The 18,154-nt window shown below is 39.0% G+C and overlaps 1 protein-coding gene across 4 annotated transcripts in view; it reads left to right on the forward strand.

Annotated features, from left to right (window-relative positions):
- SMC2 (structural maintenance of chromosomes 2) overlaps positions 1 to 14,705 on the forward strand; it is a 32,203-nt gene extending 17,498 nt beyond the window's left edge. For all 4 annotated transcript variants that reach the window (XM_084629110.1, XM_084629109.1, XM_084629107.1 and 1 more), the window contains exons 14-25: positions 82 to 201; positions 687 to 891; positions 2,787 to 2,922; positions 4,565 to 4,689; positions 5,474 to 5,667; positions 6,023 to 6,166; positions 6,492 to 6,686; positions 7,164 to 7,364; positions 8,150 to 8,266; positions 11,108 to 11,268; positions 12,279 to 12,426; positions 13,689 to 14,705. In XM_084629110.1, the coding sequence (XP_084485236.1) occupies positions 82 to 201; positions 687 to 891; positions 2,787 to 2,922; positions 4,565 to 4,689; positions 5,474 to 5,667; positions 6,023 to 6,166; positions 6,492 to 6,686; positions 7,164 to 7,364; positions 8,150 to 8,266; positions 11,108 to 11,268; positions 12,279 to 12,426; positions 13,689 to 13,877 (1,935 nt within the window). In that variant the 3' untranslated portion in view covers positions 13,878 to 14,705. The remainder of the gene's footprint in view (positions 1 to 81; positions 202 to 686; positions 892 to 2,786; positions 2,923 to 4,564; positions 4,690 to 5,473; positions 5,668 to 6,022; positions 6,167 to 6,491; positions 6,687 to 7,163; positions 7,365 to 8,149; positions 8,267 to 11,107; positions 11,269 to 12,278; positions 12,427 to 13,688) is intronic.
- The last annotated feature ends 3,449 nt before the right edge of the window (positions 14,706 to 18,154 follow it).

Below are 18,154 nucleotides of genomic sequence, written 5' to 3' on the forward strand. Positions count from 1 at the left end.
AAATTTTTTTAGTTGTCTTAGTTTTCACAATTTGACGTGTGTTTTGATACCCTTATGTAAAAATGTTTTTCTAAATTTTAGGTGGTTGGTAAAAAACTGCTAGAAAAAGGTGAACTGAAGCGTCGATACACCATAATTCCACTAAATAAAATTTCATCACAGTGTATTAGGCAAGAAACCGTGATGGCAGCAAAACGCTTGGTATGTCTTTAGATACATTATTTCGCTGTGTATGTTTTTCTTTATTTTATTTTGTTTACTTAAAATTGACATGCTTTGTTAGCTAAAGGTTACCATTCTGCAAAAGCACAATGGGCTGAGTGGGAGTGGGGCAAAGAACTGAGCTGACTCTTAGATAGAGGAAGGAGAAACTGAGCAGAACAATAAAGTTTTGTGTTGCTAGTCACAAAGAAGGGAGAGAACCAAATAATGTCTGGGAGAGATGCATTGCTGAACTCATTTGATTGTGTTGCCTGTTAGTACTCTGACTGTAGAAGGGGAGAGATTGAGTCAGGGTTTTTACCTACAGTCAATAGTTCAAAGACACTTGCTGCTGATGTATTCGTACATGGTATTGAGGAATTCTAATATGTTACAAAACCTTTATAAGGGGAGCAAGAAACTGGATTTAAAAACTCTTTATCTAATTCTTGTGGAACACTAATACCATTTCCTTTGACTGTTAGGTTGGTGCTGATAATGTGCATTTGGCCCTCTCTCTGATTGGATATGAATCTGAACTGCAGAAGGCAATGGAATATGTCTTTGGAACAACACTGGTCTGTGATAACATGAATAATGCCAAGAAAGTGACTTTTGACAAAACTATAATGAAAAGAACTGTCACTCTTGGAGGAGATACCTTTGACCCTCAGGGGACTCTGAGTGGAGGTAATCATTATTTTTTTCCCCTACAATATCATCTCTGCTGACTATTGTACTGCTTTAGATGTTTTAACAAATGCCAACAGTAAAATTGTATTTAGAACCTTACACTGGATAACTTTGAAATCTATTTGACTGAAGATGTATTCTACTTAAAGTTAAATCCCAGTTAGTCCCTGGCCATTCAAAGAATTCTGCAAGACATAACTGAAAATACTGGAACAAAACTATTTGCCTTATTTAAATTATTTTAATTAAAAGTTATGACTGTATTGTGTTCCCTGTGCACGTGAAATGTGCTGGATAATCTGTTTACAAATGTAACAGACAAATATCAGTCTGATGATCGCGGAGTTCCAATCCAGGAAAAATAAACCAGCTTTTGTTTGCTACCAAAACAACATATGTCATAAGGTTTAACCAGGAGGGGGAGTCCATCTAACAGGGAAAAAAATATCTTCAATTAAGTATTTCAGTTAAACCCACAAATGTATTAATTACATAATTAAATAATCCAGTAAGACTGGTACAGTACCTCCTCACTTAATGTCATTCCGGTTAACGTTGGTTCATTGTTATGTCGCTGATCAATTAGGGAACATGCTCGTTTAAAGTTGTGCAATGTTCCCTTATAACGTTGTTTGGCAGCCGCCTGCTTTGTCCACTGCTTGCAGGAAGAGCAGCCCATTGCAGCTAGCTGGTGGGGGCTTGGAACCAGGGTGGGCCAGCAGTCCCCCTTATCAGCTCCCCTAAGTTCCCTGTGCAGCAGCCGCCCAGCAGGCTATCAATTGCTGGGCAGTTCAAGTGTCCCTCCCCACACTCATGTGCTGCTCCTGCCCTCTGCCTTGGAGCTGCTCCCTGGAGCCTCCTGCTTGCTGTGCCGGGGAAGAGGGGTACTGATGTAAGGGTGTCCCCCTGTTCCTGCCCTCCATCTCCACAGAGCAGGGGGACACAGGACAGGGCTCAGGACTGTGGGAGCTTGCTGGCAGCAGCTGCTGTCTCAACTTGTTGATCTACTGAAAAAGGCAGTACTTAGAGTGGAGTCAACATACTTAAAGGGACAATGCATGTCTCGCTCGCTCGCTCTCTCACACACGCGCATGCTACATGTCTCTCTCTCACACTCGCACACGGTGTGTGTGTCTGTCTTTCGCACACATGCACACCCCCCCCCCGCACTTTGGAAAGTGGAGGGAGTGGTGCACCCCAGTGGGATAGTGTGGGTTCATCAGCGTGGGTTCAGTTTCCGCAGGGAATGTTTGCTGCCACTGCCATGCATCTATTGTGTCTCCTCCCTCCATTTGTGCTGCCTTGTAGAGTGTGAGGCTACATTAACAACAATGTATTAACCCTTAAGGGGTCAGCTGAGTGCTAGTTCATCATTTAGCAGCAAGGCATTCCCTGGGAAATATCCCACGCTCTGACTTCACCACCGCAACTAAGCTTCACAATCATTGCTGTGTACAGTATTAAATTGTTTGTTTAAAACTTACACTGTGTGTTTTATATATAGTAGCATTTTTCAGGAACATAACTACAATGTTAAGTGAGGAGTTACTGTACCCTACTTTTGCCCAACTTGTTAAACAATAGCATAAAAAGTTGGATTGAGTTCCATTGAGAGTTTCCAGTCCAGTAATACTAGATTCCAGTAATACTTCTATTCCAGGAAATCTAGAAAAATAGTTGTAGATAAACATGCTTTAGTTCCAGAGTCAGAAAATAGTCTCTGACTGTGTGAGAACTATTATATGTTAAATCTTTGGTTTTCTTAGAAACTCTAGTTTTGTTCTCTCATGTCTGCTGTCTCTCATGCCCAATTTTTAAACGCATCCTTTAGTTTAAGAAATTAATGGTAGGCAATCAATAATCTCAGCTTTCTGTTTTCTTTCACTAATCAGGTGCACGCTCACAGTCTACACCTGTTTTGTCCAAGCTTCTGGAAATGAAAGATATTCAAGAAAAATTAAAAACAAAGGAGTCTGAGCTAGACACAGTAGAAAAGGAGCTGGCAAGCTTAAAGAACATTGCTGAAAAGTAAGGGTTACAATATAGATGCTTGTATAAGTTCTTTTTCTCTTTTATTTATATTTATATAATACTGTAGGAGCACAGAGGATCAGATCAGGTTTTGTATGAAAGCCAGAATAGTGTGGCCACTTCACTACACAATTTCATGGGGAGGCAAGGAGATTTCTGGACAGCATCTGCAGGAAAATAGTAGCAATAAAAGCTTATATTGTTGCTATGCTTGGGAAAATAGCATTTTAGTACACACTGGTGCTTTCCTGAAAACTGTATTCAGTTTTCTGCTTTTCCTATTCACTGAAGTGCCAAATGATTTTCCTGTGGTCCTATTCTGTAACTCCTATCCAGAATTTCAGCTTCTAGAGAATAAAATCAGAGTAGGTGAGAGTTATAAAAACACTGAAATTACAACAGTATCCCCCCAAATATTTGCTATTTGGGAATTTAAATTAGATCTTACTTAGAAAATATTTCTGTGTGAATTTCAGTTAAAAATAATTGTGGAATCTTTCTTTTTATTTAAAGGTCTTCTATGAAATATACGTAGGCAAATAAGAGTCCTTAAAAATAAAGTACACTTTGCACATGTTGTACTTATTTTTCAAACCCCGTTTCAACCATTTTAATTTTTCCCAAAACACAAATAAACTGAGCAAACCAGATTCAAACTTAGTTTTTAATGTTTCTATGTCACTTTCATCTAGAATTTGCTCTTGTACAGCTAAAAAGATTTAGTTGTCATTTAGATATCTTCATTTATTTGCTTTTTGATAAATAGTGCAGTTGCTGCATGCCCACTAAGAGGAGTCCGTTTAATTAAGCCACTGATAAGTAGCTCTAGTAAGGTTTATGTTCTTATTAATGTGTTTGCACAAACATTTTCCATTTATCTGAAAATCCTAGTTATCCACAGCCATAGTGTGTCCCCAACATAGCCTTTGGATAATCAGACATTCATATACATGAGCATGCTATTGTAAGTTTCAATTTCATGCCAGTCCCCAAGGCTGGAAGAGAGAAAAGAAGGAGCGGGGAAGTTGCTGCAAAAGACAGGAGCCTCATGGGAAGTGCTCAAGCAGCACTAGGCACTCTCAGCCCCCAGCTCTACAACCACCAGTACAAATAGCACGGGCTATGCTTAGCTCCTTCCCCTGGGGCTCTTAGTGCCAAGAAGCACTCAAGCAGCACCAAGGAGACCCCTGCCCTCTGCAGCTGCTCCTTTCCTTCCCTGTTTCCTCCATCCTCAGGAACTGGCATCACTGCAGTATGAAAATATGAAACTCCAGTTTAAAATAGCACTTGCATTTATCCGAGTGTCCAGTTATCCAAATGTTTTGGATGTCCCCCAGGCCATTCAGATAAAAGGAATTCTACCATAATTGGTGAAACTATACAGGATTTATCATTGCAGATGTGTAAATGTTCGTCATATTATCCTAAAGGATATGGCATGAGGTTTGAAGGCAGAAACTCCCAATTCATGGCTGATCCTCAGCCTCAATTCTCCTCATTGTAAAATGGAAATATAAATACTTGTCAATTTATCTCATGTATAGCTCGAAAATATAAAGCTCTATGTACCCTACGTAAGTGGTATGCCTGTAATTTATCACGCGAACACATCTGATTATGTCTACTATAATCTGCTAAGATATCGCCAACTGAAGCAGCAGTGGGAGATGAAATCAGAAGAAGCAGAGCTATTGCAAACCAAACTTCAGCAAAGTGCCTATCACAAACAGCAAGAGGAGCTGGACACCCTTAAGAAAACCATTGGTGAGATGGCAAGTTGCTGAAAATGTGAAGGACATTATTTGGCTATTCATAGTGGAATCCTTTTATTTGCTTTTGAGATTGTATAAAGCTAATAGCTTTTAGATGCCATTAAAAACCTGAAACTTGTTTTGTAGGAATTTTTGTTTAACAAATACAAAAGATGTTACAAATTAAAATAACAATAGACTGACTAAAATGAGGATACAGTTAAGGTTGCTAATTTTTTTGTATTTAGGATTTGCACTACACATAGTTTGAATCCTGAGAAATTATTTGAAAAATATTAGTTTTCACACAGATAAAGGAGATCTGGAAAGAAGGAATAGCAAAAGCATACGGGTTCAAGAGGAAGAAATAGGCAGATGTAGTGGGAGTGTCTCAAACACTGTCAGGAATGAAGGAATTGATAGGATGCCAAAGATTGGTAGACTACCATTCAGTGAATGAATTTGTTCATCTTGTGGTATGTAAAATGTATAATTTATCTGGCATATAAAGGGAGAGCTTATTTATTTTGTTTAACTTAATGAACGAATTTCAATCTTGCTTTATCCTCCCATATATTTTATTTGTGCTGTTAGTATTTGGGCAACATTTACACTGACCCATGAACAAGGGAACACTGAAATTGCTGATCTCATCACTTAGTAAAAATTCTTATTAGCCCTTTTTTTGTACTAAGCCTTTGTTAAAATTGATTTGACACCTAAATTATAAGTTTGTGTGTAGAAGTTTCGTTGGGCTGGAAGAACTCTCAGCTTCAATACTATACTTTTTGATTCAGAGGAAAGTGAAGAGACACTAAAGAAAACAAAGGAAATCCAAAAGAAGGCAGAAGAAAAATATAAAGTGCTGGAGAACAAAATTAAAAATGCCGAAGTGGAGCGTGAGAGAGAATTGGAAGCTGCCCAGCAGAAGCTACATGGTGCCAAAAAAAGGGCCGATGCTTCCAGCAAAAAAATGAAAGAAAAGCAGCAGGTAAAACAGCACTGTTGGTAGCAAGTTTAACCATCCTGAAAAATGGCCGCAGTGGAGCAGAAGTGAATGTGGAGGGTTATGATTCTCTTAAACCTTATTAGTTTCAGTACATGGATATTATTTTGTAGTCATTGACATGCATAGAAATTGGTGATACATGATTTGTTCTAGAATCATAATTATGCTCCATCCTCCCTTTGTGCGGCTGTCTGATTATAATGATATTCTAGTTGTGGTTGTGGCGCCCTTGACTTTCAACCTTTCTTCTGCAGCCTTTACTCAGAAGCAAGCTGAATATTAAATCTTTCTATTCAAGTGTAGTCCTTAATATGTCTTCAACATGTCCTCTGTTTAGGAAGTTGAAGCTTTAGTTCTGGAATTAGAAGAGCTAAAGCGAGAACAGGCCTCCTATAAACAACAGATTGAGGCTGTGAATGAAGCTATCAAATCCTACCAGGATCAGATTGATGCTATGGCATCTGAGGTGTCCAAGACAAAGGTAGGTCTGGCAAAACCGGAGGTACTTTCGATACCAAAGACAACTTGGTTCTGATATTTTTCCATCTGTGTGTAGCTGGGAAGGAAGACTATTAAACCTCATACTATAGATTATTCAATTTGATATGGATTTTTCCTCCCACCACACAGGAAGTTCATAGCCTATAGGACCTTTCTGCAGCCTTTTTATCCTTTGACTGAATTTCACCCTCAAAGAATTTCTGTATTTTCCCCTTTTTTCCTTCTAGTCATTTTCCTTGATTCATAATAAAGGTATAATATGCATTGCTTAAAAAAGAGAAGTGATTGTCTCCTTTGTTTTCCAGGCATCTGTAAAGAAAGCTCAGGAGGAGCTGGCTAAGCAAAAGGAAGTAATCACAGCTCAGGATAAAGAAATTAAAGACAAATCTGCAGAGGCTGTAAAATATAGAGAACAAAATAATGAATCACAGCTTAAGGTTAAAGAGCTAGAACATAACATAAACAAACACAAGCGAGAAACTACTGATGCTGCTGCCAAGGTATCCCAGAGCTCTACCCGTCTTTGCCTCCGTAACCAGAGGTGGTTATTTCAGTCACCATGGGCCACGAAATATTCTCCTTTATCTAATAAGCATTGTTATACTGGTACATCCTGAACTCTGAGAAACATCTCAGAGGAGGGAAAAGTCACAAGTGTTTATCCATACATTGTCCCATAGGCAAACAGAGCATGTCAGTATGGGAGACCACCAATGAAGCAGATGTCATATCTGTCGGACAAACCAAGTACCTATTAAAGAAGGTTGACTTGGAGACACAGTGGCAGAGCATTGAGAACTTTCCTCATGTTTTGACCTTCCTGACTTTTCTTCAGCACTTGATACAAGCCAGTGTTCTTTTGATGCTCAATAAAGCTGCATTTTGTATACTGAGGTTTAATGTTGTAGAACAACTTAGGATGCTGATATTTTTCATGTAAATGCTCTCAACATGTGTACATTTGTGCATGTTTCCAGGTGGCTAAACTGTTGAAAGACTATGAGTGGATAGCTTCAGAGAAACAACTTTTTGGCCAGCCTAACACAGCGTATGATTTTAAAACTAACAATCCTAAAGAAGCAGGCCAGAGGCTGCAGAAACTACAGGAAAAAAAAGAGAAGTTGGGAAGAAATGTCAATATGAGAGCTATGAACATGCTTTCAGAGGCAGAAGAAAGGGTAAAGATTTCTTGCTTTAACCTCAAGAGTCTGGACAATTTGTGGCATATCTCTTTGTTTAGGGGCAGTGTAATTTCTATCACCTGCACAGTACTATTCAATGCCCCACAGAAGTAAAGTGGTTTGCTTAAGCTTTACACATTGTCTAATTCAGAAGTCAATAGCATGACCCATTTTATTTATTCTTGGATGCTAATATATTTTTAACTGACTGTGCATCAGCAATTGATATTCAGGAAAATCCTGACTTTCAGTGACAAAAGGTTAGTTTCCTTCTAAAAAGTTCCATTCTAAGTCTGAGTATATCAGTCCAGCATTACTATGTCTACTGCAATGCTTGATTGAGTATTAAATCCAAATGAAAACCTTGCCAAAAATATGGGCTGTAGTCCATGGTGTTTCAGGAAGAATTGGCCAGTTGACATTTTAGTATCACTATAGTTGGCTAGGGTTGGTGCATTTTTTGCAGTTAGGAGAAATTATCCTTTTGTACCAATTAATAGGTAAAAATGACAATGACCCACTATTCACATGAGGGAGAGAAGTGTCCCTCAGGGTTTAGTTTCACCCTTTTGTTAATTGTTGTAGCAAATTTCTAGAATATATTTTAGAATAAATTACTGAAAGCCTTGATTCTGCAAGAAGTTATACACACATTCTTAAGTTTACTCTTTTAAGTAGGCCTATTCACATGCTTAAAGTTAAGCATCTGAGTATTTACAGGATTACAGCCAAACATATCCAGTACAAAGTTAATTGAGACCAATTTTCTCTAATTGAACCAGTATAATGACTTAATGAAGAGAAAAAGAATTGTAGAGAATGACAAGTCTAAAATACTTGCAACTATTGAAGAGCTTGACCAAAAGAAAAATGAAGCTTTGAACATTGCCTGGCAAAAGGTACGTTATTTCAGATTTAGCTTTCACATTTAGAGTGTTTTTTTCTAAACATGGAAGATCAACTTTATTCCTTTTTTTAGGGCTGTCAAGCGATTAAAAAAATTAATTGTGATTAATTGCACTGTTAAACAATAGTAGAATACCATTTATTTAAATATTTTTGGATGTTTTCTACATTTTCAAATATATTGATTTCAATTACAACACGGAGTACAAAGTGTACCATGCTCACTTTATATTTATTTTTTATATTTTTACAAGTATTTGCACTATAAAAAAACCAAAAGAAATAGTGTTTTTCAATTCACCTAAATACAAGTATCAGAGGGGTAGCCGCGTTAGTCTGTATCTGCAAAAACAACGAGGAGTCCGGTGGCACCTCCTCGTTGTTTTTGCTAATACAAATACTGTAGTGCAGTGTTTTTATCATGAAATTGAACTTTCAAATGTAGAATTATGTACAAAAAAACCTGCAGTCAAAAACAAAAAAATGCAAAATTTTAGAGCCTGCAAGTCCACTCAGTCCTACTTCTTGTTTGTCTGAGTGATTGGCTGAACAAGTGTGTTTACATTTGCAGGAGATAATGCTGCCCGCTTCTTGTTTACAATGTCACCTGAAAGTGAGAACAGGCGTTCTCATGGCACTATTGTAGCCGGCGTTGCAAGATATTTCGGTGCCCAATGCACTAAAGATTCGTATGTCCCTTCATGCTTCAACCACCATTCCAGGGGACATGCTGGTGACGGGTTCTTCTCGATAACAATCCAAAGCAGTGCAGACCCCGATGCATGTTAATTTTCATTATTTGAGTCAGATGCCAGCAGCAGAATGTTGATTTTCTTTTTTGGTGGTTTGGGTTCTGTAGTTTCTGCATCGGAGTGTTGCTCTTCTAATATTTCTGAAAGCATGCTCCACACCTCGTCCCTCTCAAATTTTGGAAGGCACTTCAGATTCTTAAACTGTGAGTCGAGTGCTGTAGCTATCTTTAGAAATCTCACATTGGTACCTTCTTTGTGTTTTGTCAAATCTGCTGTGAAAGTGTTCTTAAAATGAACAACATGTTCTGGGTCATCATCTGACACTGCTATAACACGACATATATGGCAGAATGTGAGTAAAACAGAGCAGGGGACATACAATTCTGCCCCATGGAGTTCAGTCACAAATGTAATTAACACATTTATTTTTTTAACAAGCGTCATCAGCTCAGATGCATGTCCTTTGTAATGGTGGTCAAAGCATGAAGGGGCATACGAATGTTTGGCATATCTGGCACGTAAATATCTTGCAGTGCTGGCTACAAAGGTGCCATGCAAATGCCAGTTCTCGCTTTCAGGTGACATTGTAAATAAGAAGCAGGCAGCATTATCTCCCGTCAATGTAAACAAACTTGTTTGTCTTAGTGAGTGGCTGAACAAGAAGTAGGACTGAGTGGACTTGTAGGCTCTGAAGTTTTACATTGTTTTGTTTTTGAGTGCAGTTATGTAACAAAAATAAATCTAAATTTGTAAGTTCCACTTTCACGGCAGAGAGATTACACCACAGTACCTGTATGAGGTGAATTGAAAAATACTATCTTTTGTTCATCATTTTTACAGTGCAAATATTTGTAAGCAAAAATAATATGCACTTTGATTTCAATTATGACACAGAATACAATATATGTGAAAATGTAGAAAAACATCCAAATATTTAATACATTTCAATTGGTATTCTATTGTTTGACAGTGTGATTAAAACTGCAATTAATCACGATTAATTTTTTTGAGTTAATCATGTGAGTTTACTGCAATTAATCGATAGCCCTAATTTTTTTGCATATGCAAGACACTTATGTCCATATAGACATAATTGTGCCCTTTCTTAGTACAAACCTCTATTGCCCACTTGCTAGATTTTTCAAATAAGCACCCTTTCACATAAGTACCTTTTTTGTGCTTTCTCCTGTGCTGCTTCTTGCACCTGAGTGTCTTAACCCCCATAAACATCCATTAAAAGTTACTTGTCCTTCAGATCTCTCCTTAAAACTCCTTTGCTGTGATGTCTACAGAAAACTTGACAACAGTTAGGTTGCTGGCCTACTATGATGCCAGTCAATATTGTGTTGGTTCCCTTGTACTCCTCCAATGGTCAGTCTGTTTATATCCATCTGTTGTCTCCTGGCTTCTGTTTATATTATAAACTTCCTGGGGTAGGGACCATCTTTTTGTTCTGTGTTTGTACAGTGCCCAGTACAGCAGGGTCTTGGTCATGACTGAGGCTCCTAGGTGCTACAATAATACAAATAAAAAAATTGAAAAGATTAAAAGTAAAACCAATTATTGCTTTTTTCCATTAATTTGTACTCTAAGGCATTGTCTGTTTACCTATGATCAGCAGAGCCGGGAGTGAGATCACAGCTTCAGGGGGGACTGTACGCGGACAGGAGTAAAGGGGCTGAGGCTGGGCACAGCTGGGGGCAGGGGCCGAAGCTGGGCCAGGAGCAGAGCTGGGTGACACTCCCACGTTGCCTCCTGTGGGGGCTAATCCTGGTCCCAGCTGCATCCCCCTCCAAAACAGTCCTTTGCGCCCCCTGGGGCGTGCCACTCAGTTTGGGGACCTCTGATCTAGACCGTGTTTCTGTCTTGAATTATGTAACAAAGAGAGGATTCTGTACAGTCTGTCTTCTCACCATCTAGCACATGCTAATCTTGTGTTGGACAGCCAATTCCATCAGGTTAAAAGAAACTGACTCAATGGGGCAGAAATGAAGTGTTTGTTTATAATATTAGTTTAAGTATACAGCAATAGTTCATAATTCAAAGGCCTTTAGAAAATATTTGTGGTGGTCTGATTTGTAGGTGAACAAAGACTTTGGTTCAATTTTCTCTACTCTTCTACCTGGGGCCAATGCTATGCTGGCAGCCCCTGAGGGGCAAACTGTCCTAGATGGTTTGGAATTCAAGGTTGCCTTAGGAAATACCTGGAAGGAAAATTTAACAGAACTTAGTGGAGGACAAAGGTTGGTGTGATTTTTTTTTTTTTTCTTATGCTTTTGTTTTCCTTTCCATCTTGCAGGGTGTCCTGATGATATAGGCCACACAGGTTTGGTCCTCTTTTTTCCCCAGAGGTAGAGGGTTTTGCTTTCCTTAAATAAAATATAGATGTATTTACCAATTCACATTTTAACATCCAGAGCATGTAACGTAAAGTGCTGAGCTAACCTTTATGTATCTACATAATGGAGACATTCAAGAACAAAGAGAAATTTAAATAATAGTACACTGCTTTTCACAGCTACTAAGATAAACTGTGCTCCTGCAGAGAAGTGGCATAAGTGAAATTAATTACAAGAGAGTTGCAATAACTGTAAAAATAATGGATAGTACTGAGGAATTGATAATACTATTCCCATGTTTGATTTGTAGTCTCTGGCTCCTAGATATAATGTGTTCCTCTCCTGGTTCAAAAGATGTACCACCATGGCACTGAAAGCTCTGTACCTCTCTAGCATATTAAAGTGGGGAGTAAGTTGCTGTGGAGAGAATACCATTCTCTGCCAGAAGCTAAGCAGTGTCTTTTAAAGGTAGATCTGGCAATTGGAGGACTAGGAGAATGTTGGTGGGAGCATGGTGAAGGAAGCAGAGGATCCTCTTGAGGGGAAGGGAGAGAATCATCCAGAATAGCTACTGGCTAACATAGCAACAATGTAGACCAATGAGAATGTAGCAAAACTCACAATTGGAAATGGGTAAAACAGCATGAACTTCAAAGTAACAATTCAACCAGTCAAATGTTGAAAGGTTATTTTATATCTTACATTAAGTTTTGGGCAGAAATCTGAGTTTCAGTATATCAAACCATGGTATTAGCTATCTGGCCTACCGCTCCAGAGCTTCTAGTATCTGTCTATGTTCACAGAATGTCCTTGCTGCAGCAAAACTGTGCTTTGATGGAGCAGCCAAAGTGGGGAGAGAATATTTTTTCCCCTGTAGCTTACACAGAATTAACTGTCTTTTGGTCTGTTTTTAGATCTTTGGTGGCTTTGTCCCTGATCTTAGCCATGCTTCTCTTCAAACCTGCTCCAATTTACATCTTAGATGAAGTAGATGCAGCCCTTGATCTTTCTCACACACAGAACATTGGACAGATGCTTCGCACTCACTTCAGACATTCCCAGGTATGATCTTGCCAATAACAATATGTGGTAGTCTGTTTGTGTAGTTCATTGCTCTCCGAGATAGTGTGAGTATACAACTGGGAAGTGTAAGGTGCTTAGATATTCTGGATTCATGAGGCCTAAAACATGGAGGTCACAGTGATGATTCTGCAGACTGTGAAACACTTTTACGGAGTCCTGTTCTAGTCTTCCTCTCGCCTTCTAGTGTAAAACTCATTACTTTCCTCGTGTTGTTTTTCTTTGTAACCAGTTGCTGTAACCAACAGAGCTGGTACATAGCAGCAAATGGGAAGGGTTCTGTCCGTGAATTAATCCATCTGTTAAGATAAGGTCCACACTTTTTTTTTAAAGAGGTTTGAGGATTCCCACTTTAAAAGTATAGCTTCTCTTCTTCTATTTTGGGCCCTTATGAAGTGTGCCAGGAATCAGTGGAGAGAATCTTCATATCATTCCAACTTAGGCAGGAAAACGTATAGAGCTGGAGGAGTTTGTTCTGGTGATCCTGTGTGTTCATGTGGTCCATGAAGGGTTCTTTATAGGAAAACCACACACAATCTGAAACAGAATCAGTATGGGTTTTTGACATACCTCACCCCAACTCCCCAGTCTGGTCTCTGTCTTCCTCCTGTTGTTGAGACTAGATTCTCACCTGCACAGTTTGAGAGCTCTGAACATACTACTTGTAGTAGCTGTATCCGTGAAGTGTTTTTTGCCTAGGTCTAAGCAAAGTGCTGCTGTGAAACCCACCCATGCAAAGTGGGAAGGACTGAAGAAGAGAGAACTATCTTCTGGCTGTCACAAGGGAGAGTTAAGTGCCCTTCCCAACTACGAGGCAGGAGGCTCACCTCATATCTGTTAGTTACAGGTTGTTTGGTCATGGTTTGATCTGAAATGAAAGGGCCTTGTTCAGCATCAAGGACTTAATTTGGGGTGGCCTAATACATGGGGCTTACCTTATTTTTTTGCCCAATCAATCCCAACCCTAGAACTGGCCTTATATCTTGTCTCTCTGTTTTGGGCAGGGGAGGTTTCTATTTTGCTATGGTTTCAGGTGACATTTTCAGAACGTTCCTGGAGAACTACTGCTCAGGACAGTAGCTAATTAGCATAAATGGAGCAGTGTATCTAAACTGTTGCTTTTAGACTATTTCCATACCTATATGACTTTATGAAAGCTTTATCAATCTTAATTTTAAAATCTCTATTGTCCTTTTACATTCAGATATGGTGTTCATGCTGTGGAAACTTTTTTCTTTCTTTAGTTCATTGTGGTATCATTGAAGGATGGGATGTTCAACAATGCAAATGTCCTCTACAAGACCAAGTTTGTAGATGGTGTATCCACTGTGGCACGATATACTCAGGCACAGAATGGAAGTAATGTATCTGCACAGCAAAAAGCTGACAAGGCAAAACAGAAGAATAGACCCAGACCCTATGTGGATGCTTGAAGAGCAAACTTCCACCTGCAGCACTTTCTGTTGGAATGTCCTGTGTTTCTTGTCTTTATGTTGAAGAGACTGGAAATGTCATCATAAAACACATTACTAAATGGCCAACTTAAAAAAAAAAAACCCAAAAAACCCTGAAGTGAGCATGAGGGAGTTGGTGAATACTCTGGCCAGTTTTATTTTATATATTCTCTAATTGTAATTCATATTGAAAATTCTCATTATTCTTGGTTTTCTAAAGAGAAATCTGGACTAAATATCCATTCACTTTTGTCTTTCCACTTGTTCATTGCTAGACACTTCCTCTGTTTTATCCTACGTACCTTCCTTTTTTGTTTCATACGTGAAATTCTAACTCTGTCCTCTATTCAGACAAAGCATTGCCATTGAACTGGCTGAAGCCGGGCTGACCATGAACAGTTGCTACTTCTGTATGTGTCCTACTCACAATTCAGTGTTTTCCTCCATTTTTAAAATCTGCTTTTTTCTTTCTATCATGATTCCTTAAAAACGAGAAGCAGGTCCTTGTAGTCTGACATCATGTAAATGTGTGTGTGAAATTTCAGTAAGGTAGGAGAATAGGGACTGCTTAATGGAGTTCTTAAATGTTGTATCAAAAAGCAATTGAAAATACTTGAGTGAAGCTTGATTGCTAAAGAATACAACATAAAAATGAAATGCTAATGTTTATACTGCTGACTTTTTAAAAAAGCAAAACGGGAAAGGTAACTTCTTATCCTTCTAAGCCATGACTTTCTTACAGTTGCTAAAATTGCCATGTTAATATTTTAATTTGTTTGTGTTGTTAATAAATGATTTTAGCTCAAACATGAAGCCTACCTTCACTTTTGGTTTCTCTTCTCACCTTGTAGGTAACCACTTAACGGAGTGGCATGTGACTATGATTGGGCAAGTTTTAAATAAGCTTGAACTATGTTACTCCGACTCGGGGTTAGTTATGTAGTTCATAAAATCAATGTCTAACGAGTTGACTTAAGCAAGAACAAAGGGAAAGATACTCTGCAGGAATCGTTTGATTCTGGATCAAACAATCTTGCTGACTTTCATCAGAATTCTTCGGATGGCAAACTACTGCTCAAAAGAGGTGTTCCCTCCATCAAAACTTACCTGGAGCTTTGCCAGGGAGGCATAAGACCTTATGCTCTAAGGTGCCACAAGTACTCCTGTTCTTTTTGTGGATACAGACTAACACGGCTGCTACTCTGAAATCTGGTTTTCTTCTAAGTCCCTTAAAGTTGTTTCTGGAGCTTTTTGTGTATAGATGCTGGATCTGGAAAGGAGATCAGTAGATATGTTCCCTTGCAGTGGACAAATTCTCTTGTTACCTCAGAAACAGAACAGTAAAAAACCAGATGCTTCATTGTATCAGTCCCAGCAGTGATTCCTTTTAATTGGATATGCTGTCAATGCATCTTCAACAGTGCAGTACCTAGCTGGAACAAGTTTTGAACTTTTTTCATTTGCTCTTCCTGAAATCCCAGTCCACCTCTTGTTGGGCCCTAATCTGGTTTTCCAATAGTTCCATTTTACTGATCATTGTAGTGTTTAGTGAGTGGAGTTTTAGAAATCCAGTGTGGCTCGGGTGGGGAAAAACAATGCAAGTCTGCCTGTGATTTGCTTCCTTGTCATAGTAGCTTTTTCAGCTCATAAGTGTGTCCTAATTGACTGTCTGGAACACCTGTGGGCAAAGGGTACTTCCAGCGGCCATTTGGCTGTGCGTTTACCAAGTTACTAATGGCACTTAGTCATCTCATATTATGACCTGAAAATGGTCTGTTCCTCAATGAGTAGCTCCCAGTTACATGCATATAGAAAAGGACCCTCACCTGCATCTATTAGGCCTGTTTCTGGCCAGGTCAATGTGCACTAGCTCAGTTCTACAGCAGGGCCTCAATTTTTTTTTGTATGGTACAAACCATTGCTATCCTCATCTCCCTTAAACCAATCCTTCATTTGCCATAATACAGACTTTCTCCCACTCTTTAAGGTTTTTGATGTTAGGTGCAGTGTGGAGGGTAACAAGTAAGGGATACACAGTTCTCACTGAAAGGAATGGTTTGTAATCCTTAAAGAGCTAGAACTAGAAGTTGATTGACATTGAACAAAGATCACCCCCATCTACTAGCATGGCAAAGGAAGCAGGTGATGCCTCATGGCTTGTATCATTGAAGACAATAACAAGTCCCCTGGAGCAAGTAATTCTGCACTAGCTGACACAGTAAAAAGACCTGTCATCTTGTTTCTTTGAAAGTTAGAAATCTGAGAACCAGCTACCAAGCAGCAATTTAGGTGCTGTGATACTTCACATTGCAACACCTAACGTTTTAGGTACCTAGGAAAGCATAGGAACAACACTGTGATAATGGACAAGGTTCCCTATACAGTGAACTGTGACAGAGAGGTGCCTTAGAATGCAGGGAGCTGCCACAGCTACCTCATGTGAGATGCGGTGTGCCCTAAATCAATCCAGGTTGCAGGAAGTTGTCTAGCTCTGTTTAGTGAGCCCCAACCCACCCTCTGAAATCAGCTCAATGAGGTGCTGCTGCTGTTGGCTTAAGTTTTAGCCCAGGGGTTAGAGCACTTGCTGGAGATGTGGAAGACCCAGGTTCAATTCCCCCTTCTCTGCCAAAGTGGGAGAAAGTATTTGAAGAGGTGGCTCTCTCACCTTACAGCAGCATGGGCCAACCCCTGAGCTATGGGGTTGTCGGATGTAGAGCTCCCTCACCCTCTCCTGTTGAAGCAGTGTCATTCTGGATCCCTTTTTAAGATAGACTGAACTAAATACCAGTTCAGTTTGCCATGTTGGTTTGTCAAGCAGTATAGCCCTTTAGAACTTGTCACACGCAAACTGTATGGTACTGTAATGAGTGATATAATTACTAGGGCTGTCAAGCAATTTAAAAAAATTTATTGCAATTAAGTGATTAAATCATGATTAATTGCACTATTAAACAATAGAATACAATTTATTAAAATTTGATGTTTTCTACGTTTTCAAATATTGATTTCAATTAAACACAACACAAAGTGTAATCAAAAAATAAAGTGAGCACTGTAAATGTATTTACTGTAAAAAAAACAAGATAGTTAAAATACTGTAGTGCAATCTCTTTATTGTGAAAGTTGAACTTGAAAATGTAGAATTATGTACAAAAACCCCTACATTTAAAAATAATACAATGTAAAATTTTATAGCCTGCAAGTCCAATCAGTCCTACTTCTTGTTCGGTCAGTCACTCAGACAAACAAGTTTGATCACATTTGCAGGAGATTAATGCTGCCTGCTTCTTGTTTACAGTGTCACCTGAAAGTGAGAACAGACATTCACATGGCCCTGTTATAGCCGGCATCGCAAGATATTTATGTGCCAGATGCACTAAAGATTCATATGTCCCTTGATGCTTCAACCACTGTTCCAGGAGACATGCGCCCATGCTGATAATGATCCAAAGCAGAGCATGTTCATTTTCATTATCCGAGTCATGCCACAAGCAGAAGGTTGATTTTCCTTTTTGGTGGTTCAGATTCTGTAGTTTCCACATCCGAGTGTTTATCTTTTAAGATTCCCAAAAGCATGCGCCACACCTCATCCCTCTCCGATTTTGGAAGGCGCTTCAGATTATTAAACTGTGAGTCAAGTGCTGTTGCTATCTTTAGAAATCTCACTCTGCTACCTTCTTTGTGTTTTGTCAACTCTGCAGTGAAAGTGTTCTTAAAATGAACATGTGGTAGGTCATCATCCAGGACTGCTAAAACAGGAAATATATGGCAGAGTGTGGGAAATATATGTCAGAGCAGGGGACATACAATTTTCCCCCAAGGAGTTCAGTCAGAAATTCAATTCACACATTTTTTTTTAAATGAGTGTCATCAGCATGGAAGCATGTTGGGGGCCTATGACTGTTTAGCATCTCTGGCATGTAAATACCTTGCAAATGCTAGCTACAAACGTGCCATGCAAATACCTGGTCTAATGTTCAGGTGACATTGTAAACAAGAAGCCGGCAGCATTATCTCCAGTCAATGTAAACAAATGTATTTGTCTCAGCAAGTGGCTGAACATGAAGTAGGACTGAGTGGACTTGTAGGCTCTGAAGTTTTACGTTGTTTTGTTTTTGAGTGCAGTTATGTAACAAAAAAAATCTACATTTGTAAGTTGCACTTTCACGATAAAGAGATTGTACCACAGTACCTGTATGAGGTGAACAGAAAAATACTATTTCTTATTTTTACTGTGCAAATATTTGTAAGCAAAA

The sequence above is a fragment of the Lepidochelys olivacea genome, assembly GCF_965140295.1.
Source record: "Lepidochelys olivacea isolate rLepOli2 genome assembly, chromosome: 5".
Classification (NCBI taxonomy): Eukaryota; Metazoa; Chordata; order Testudines; family Cheloniidae; genus Lepidochelys; species Lepidochelys olivacea.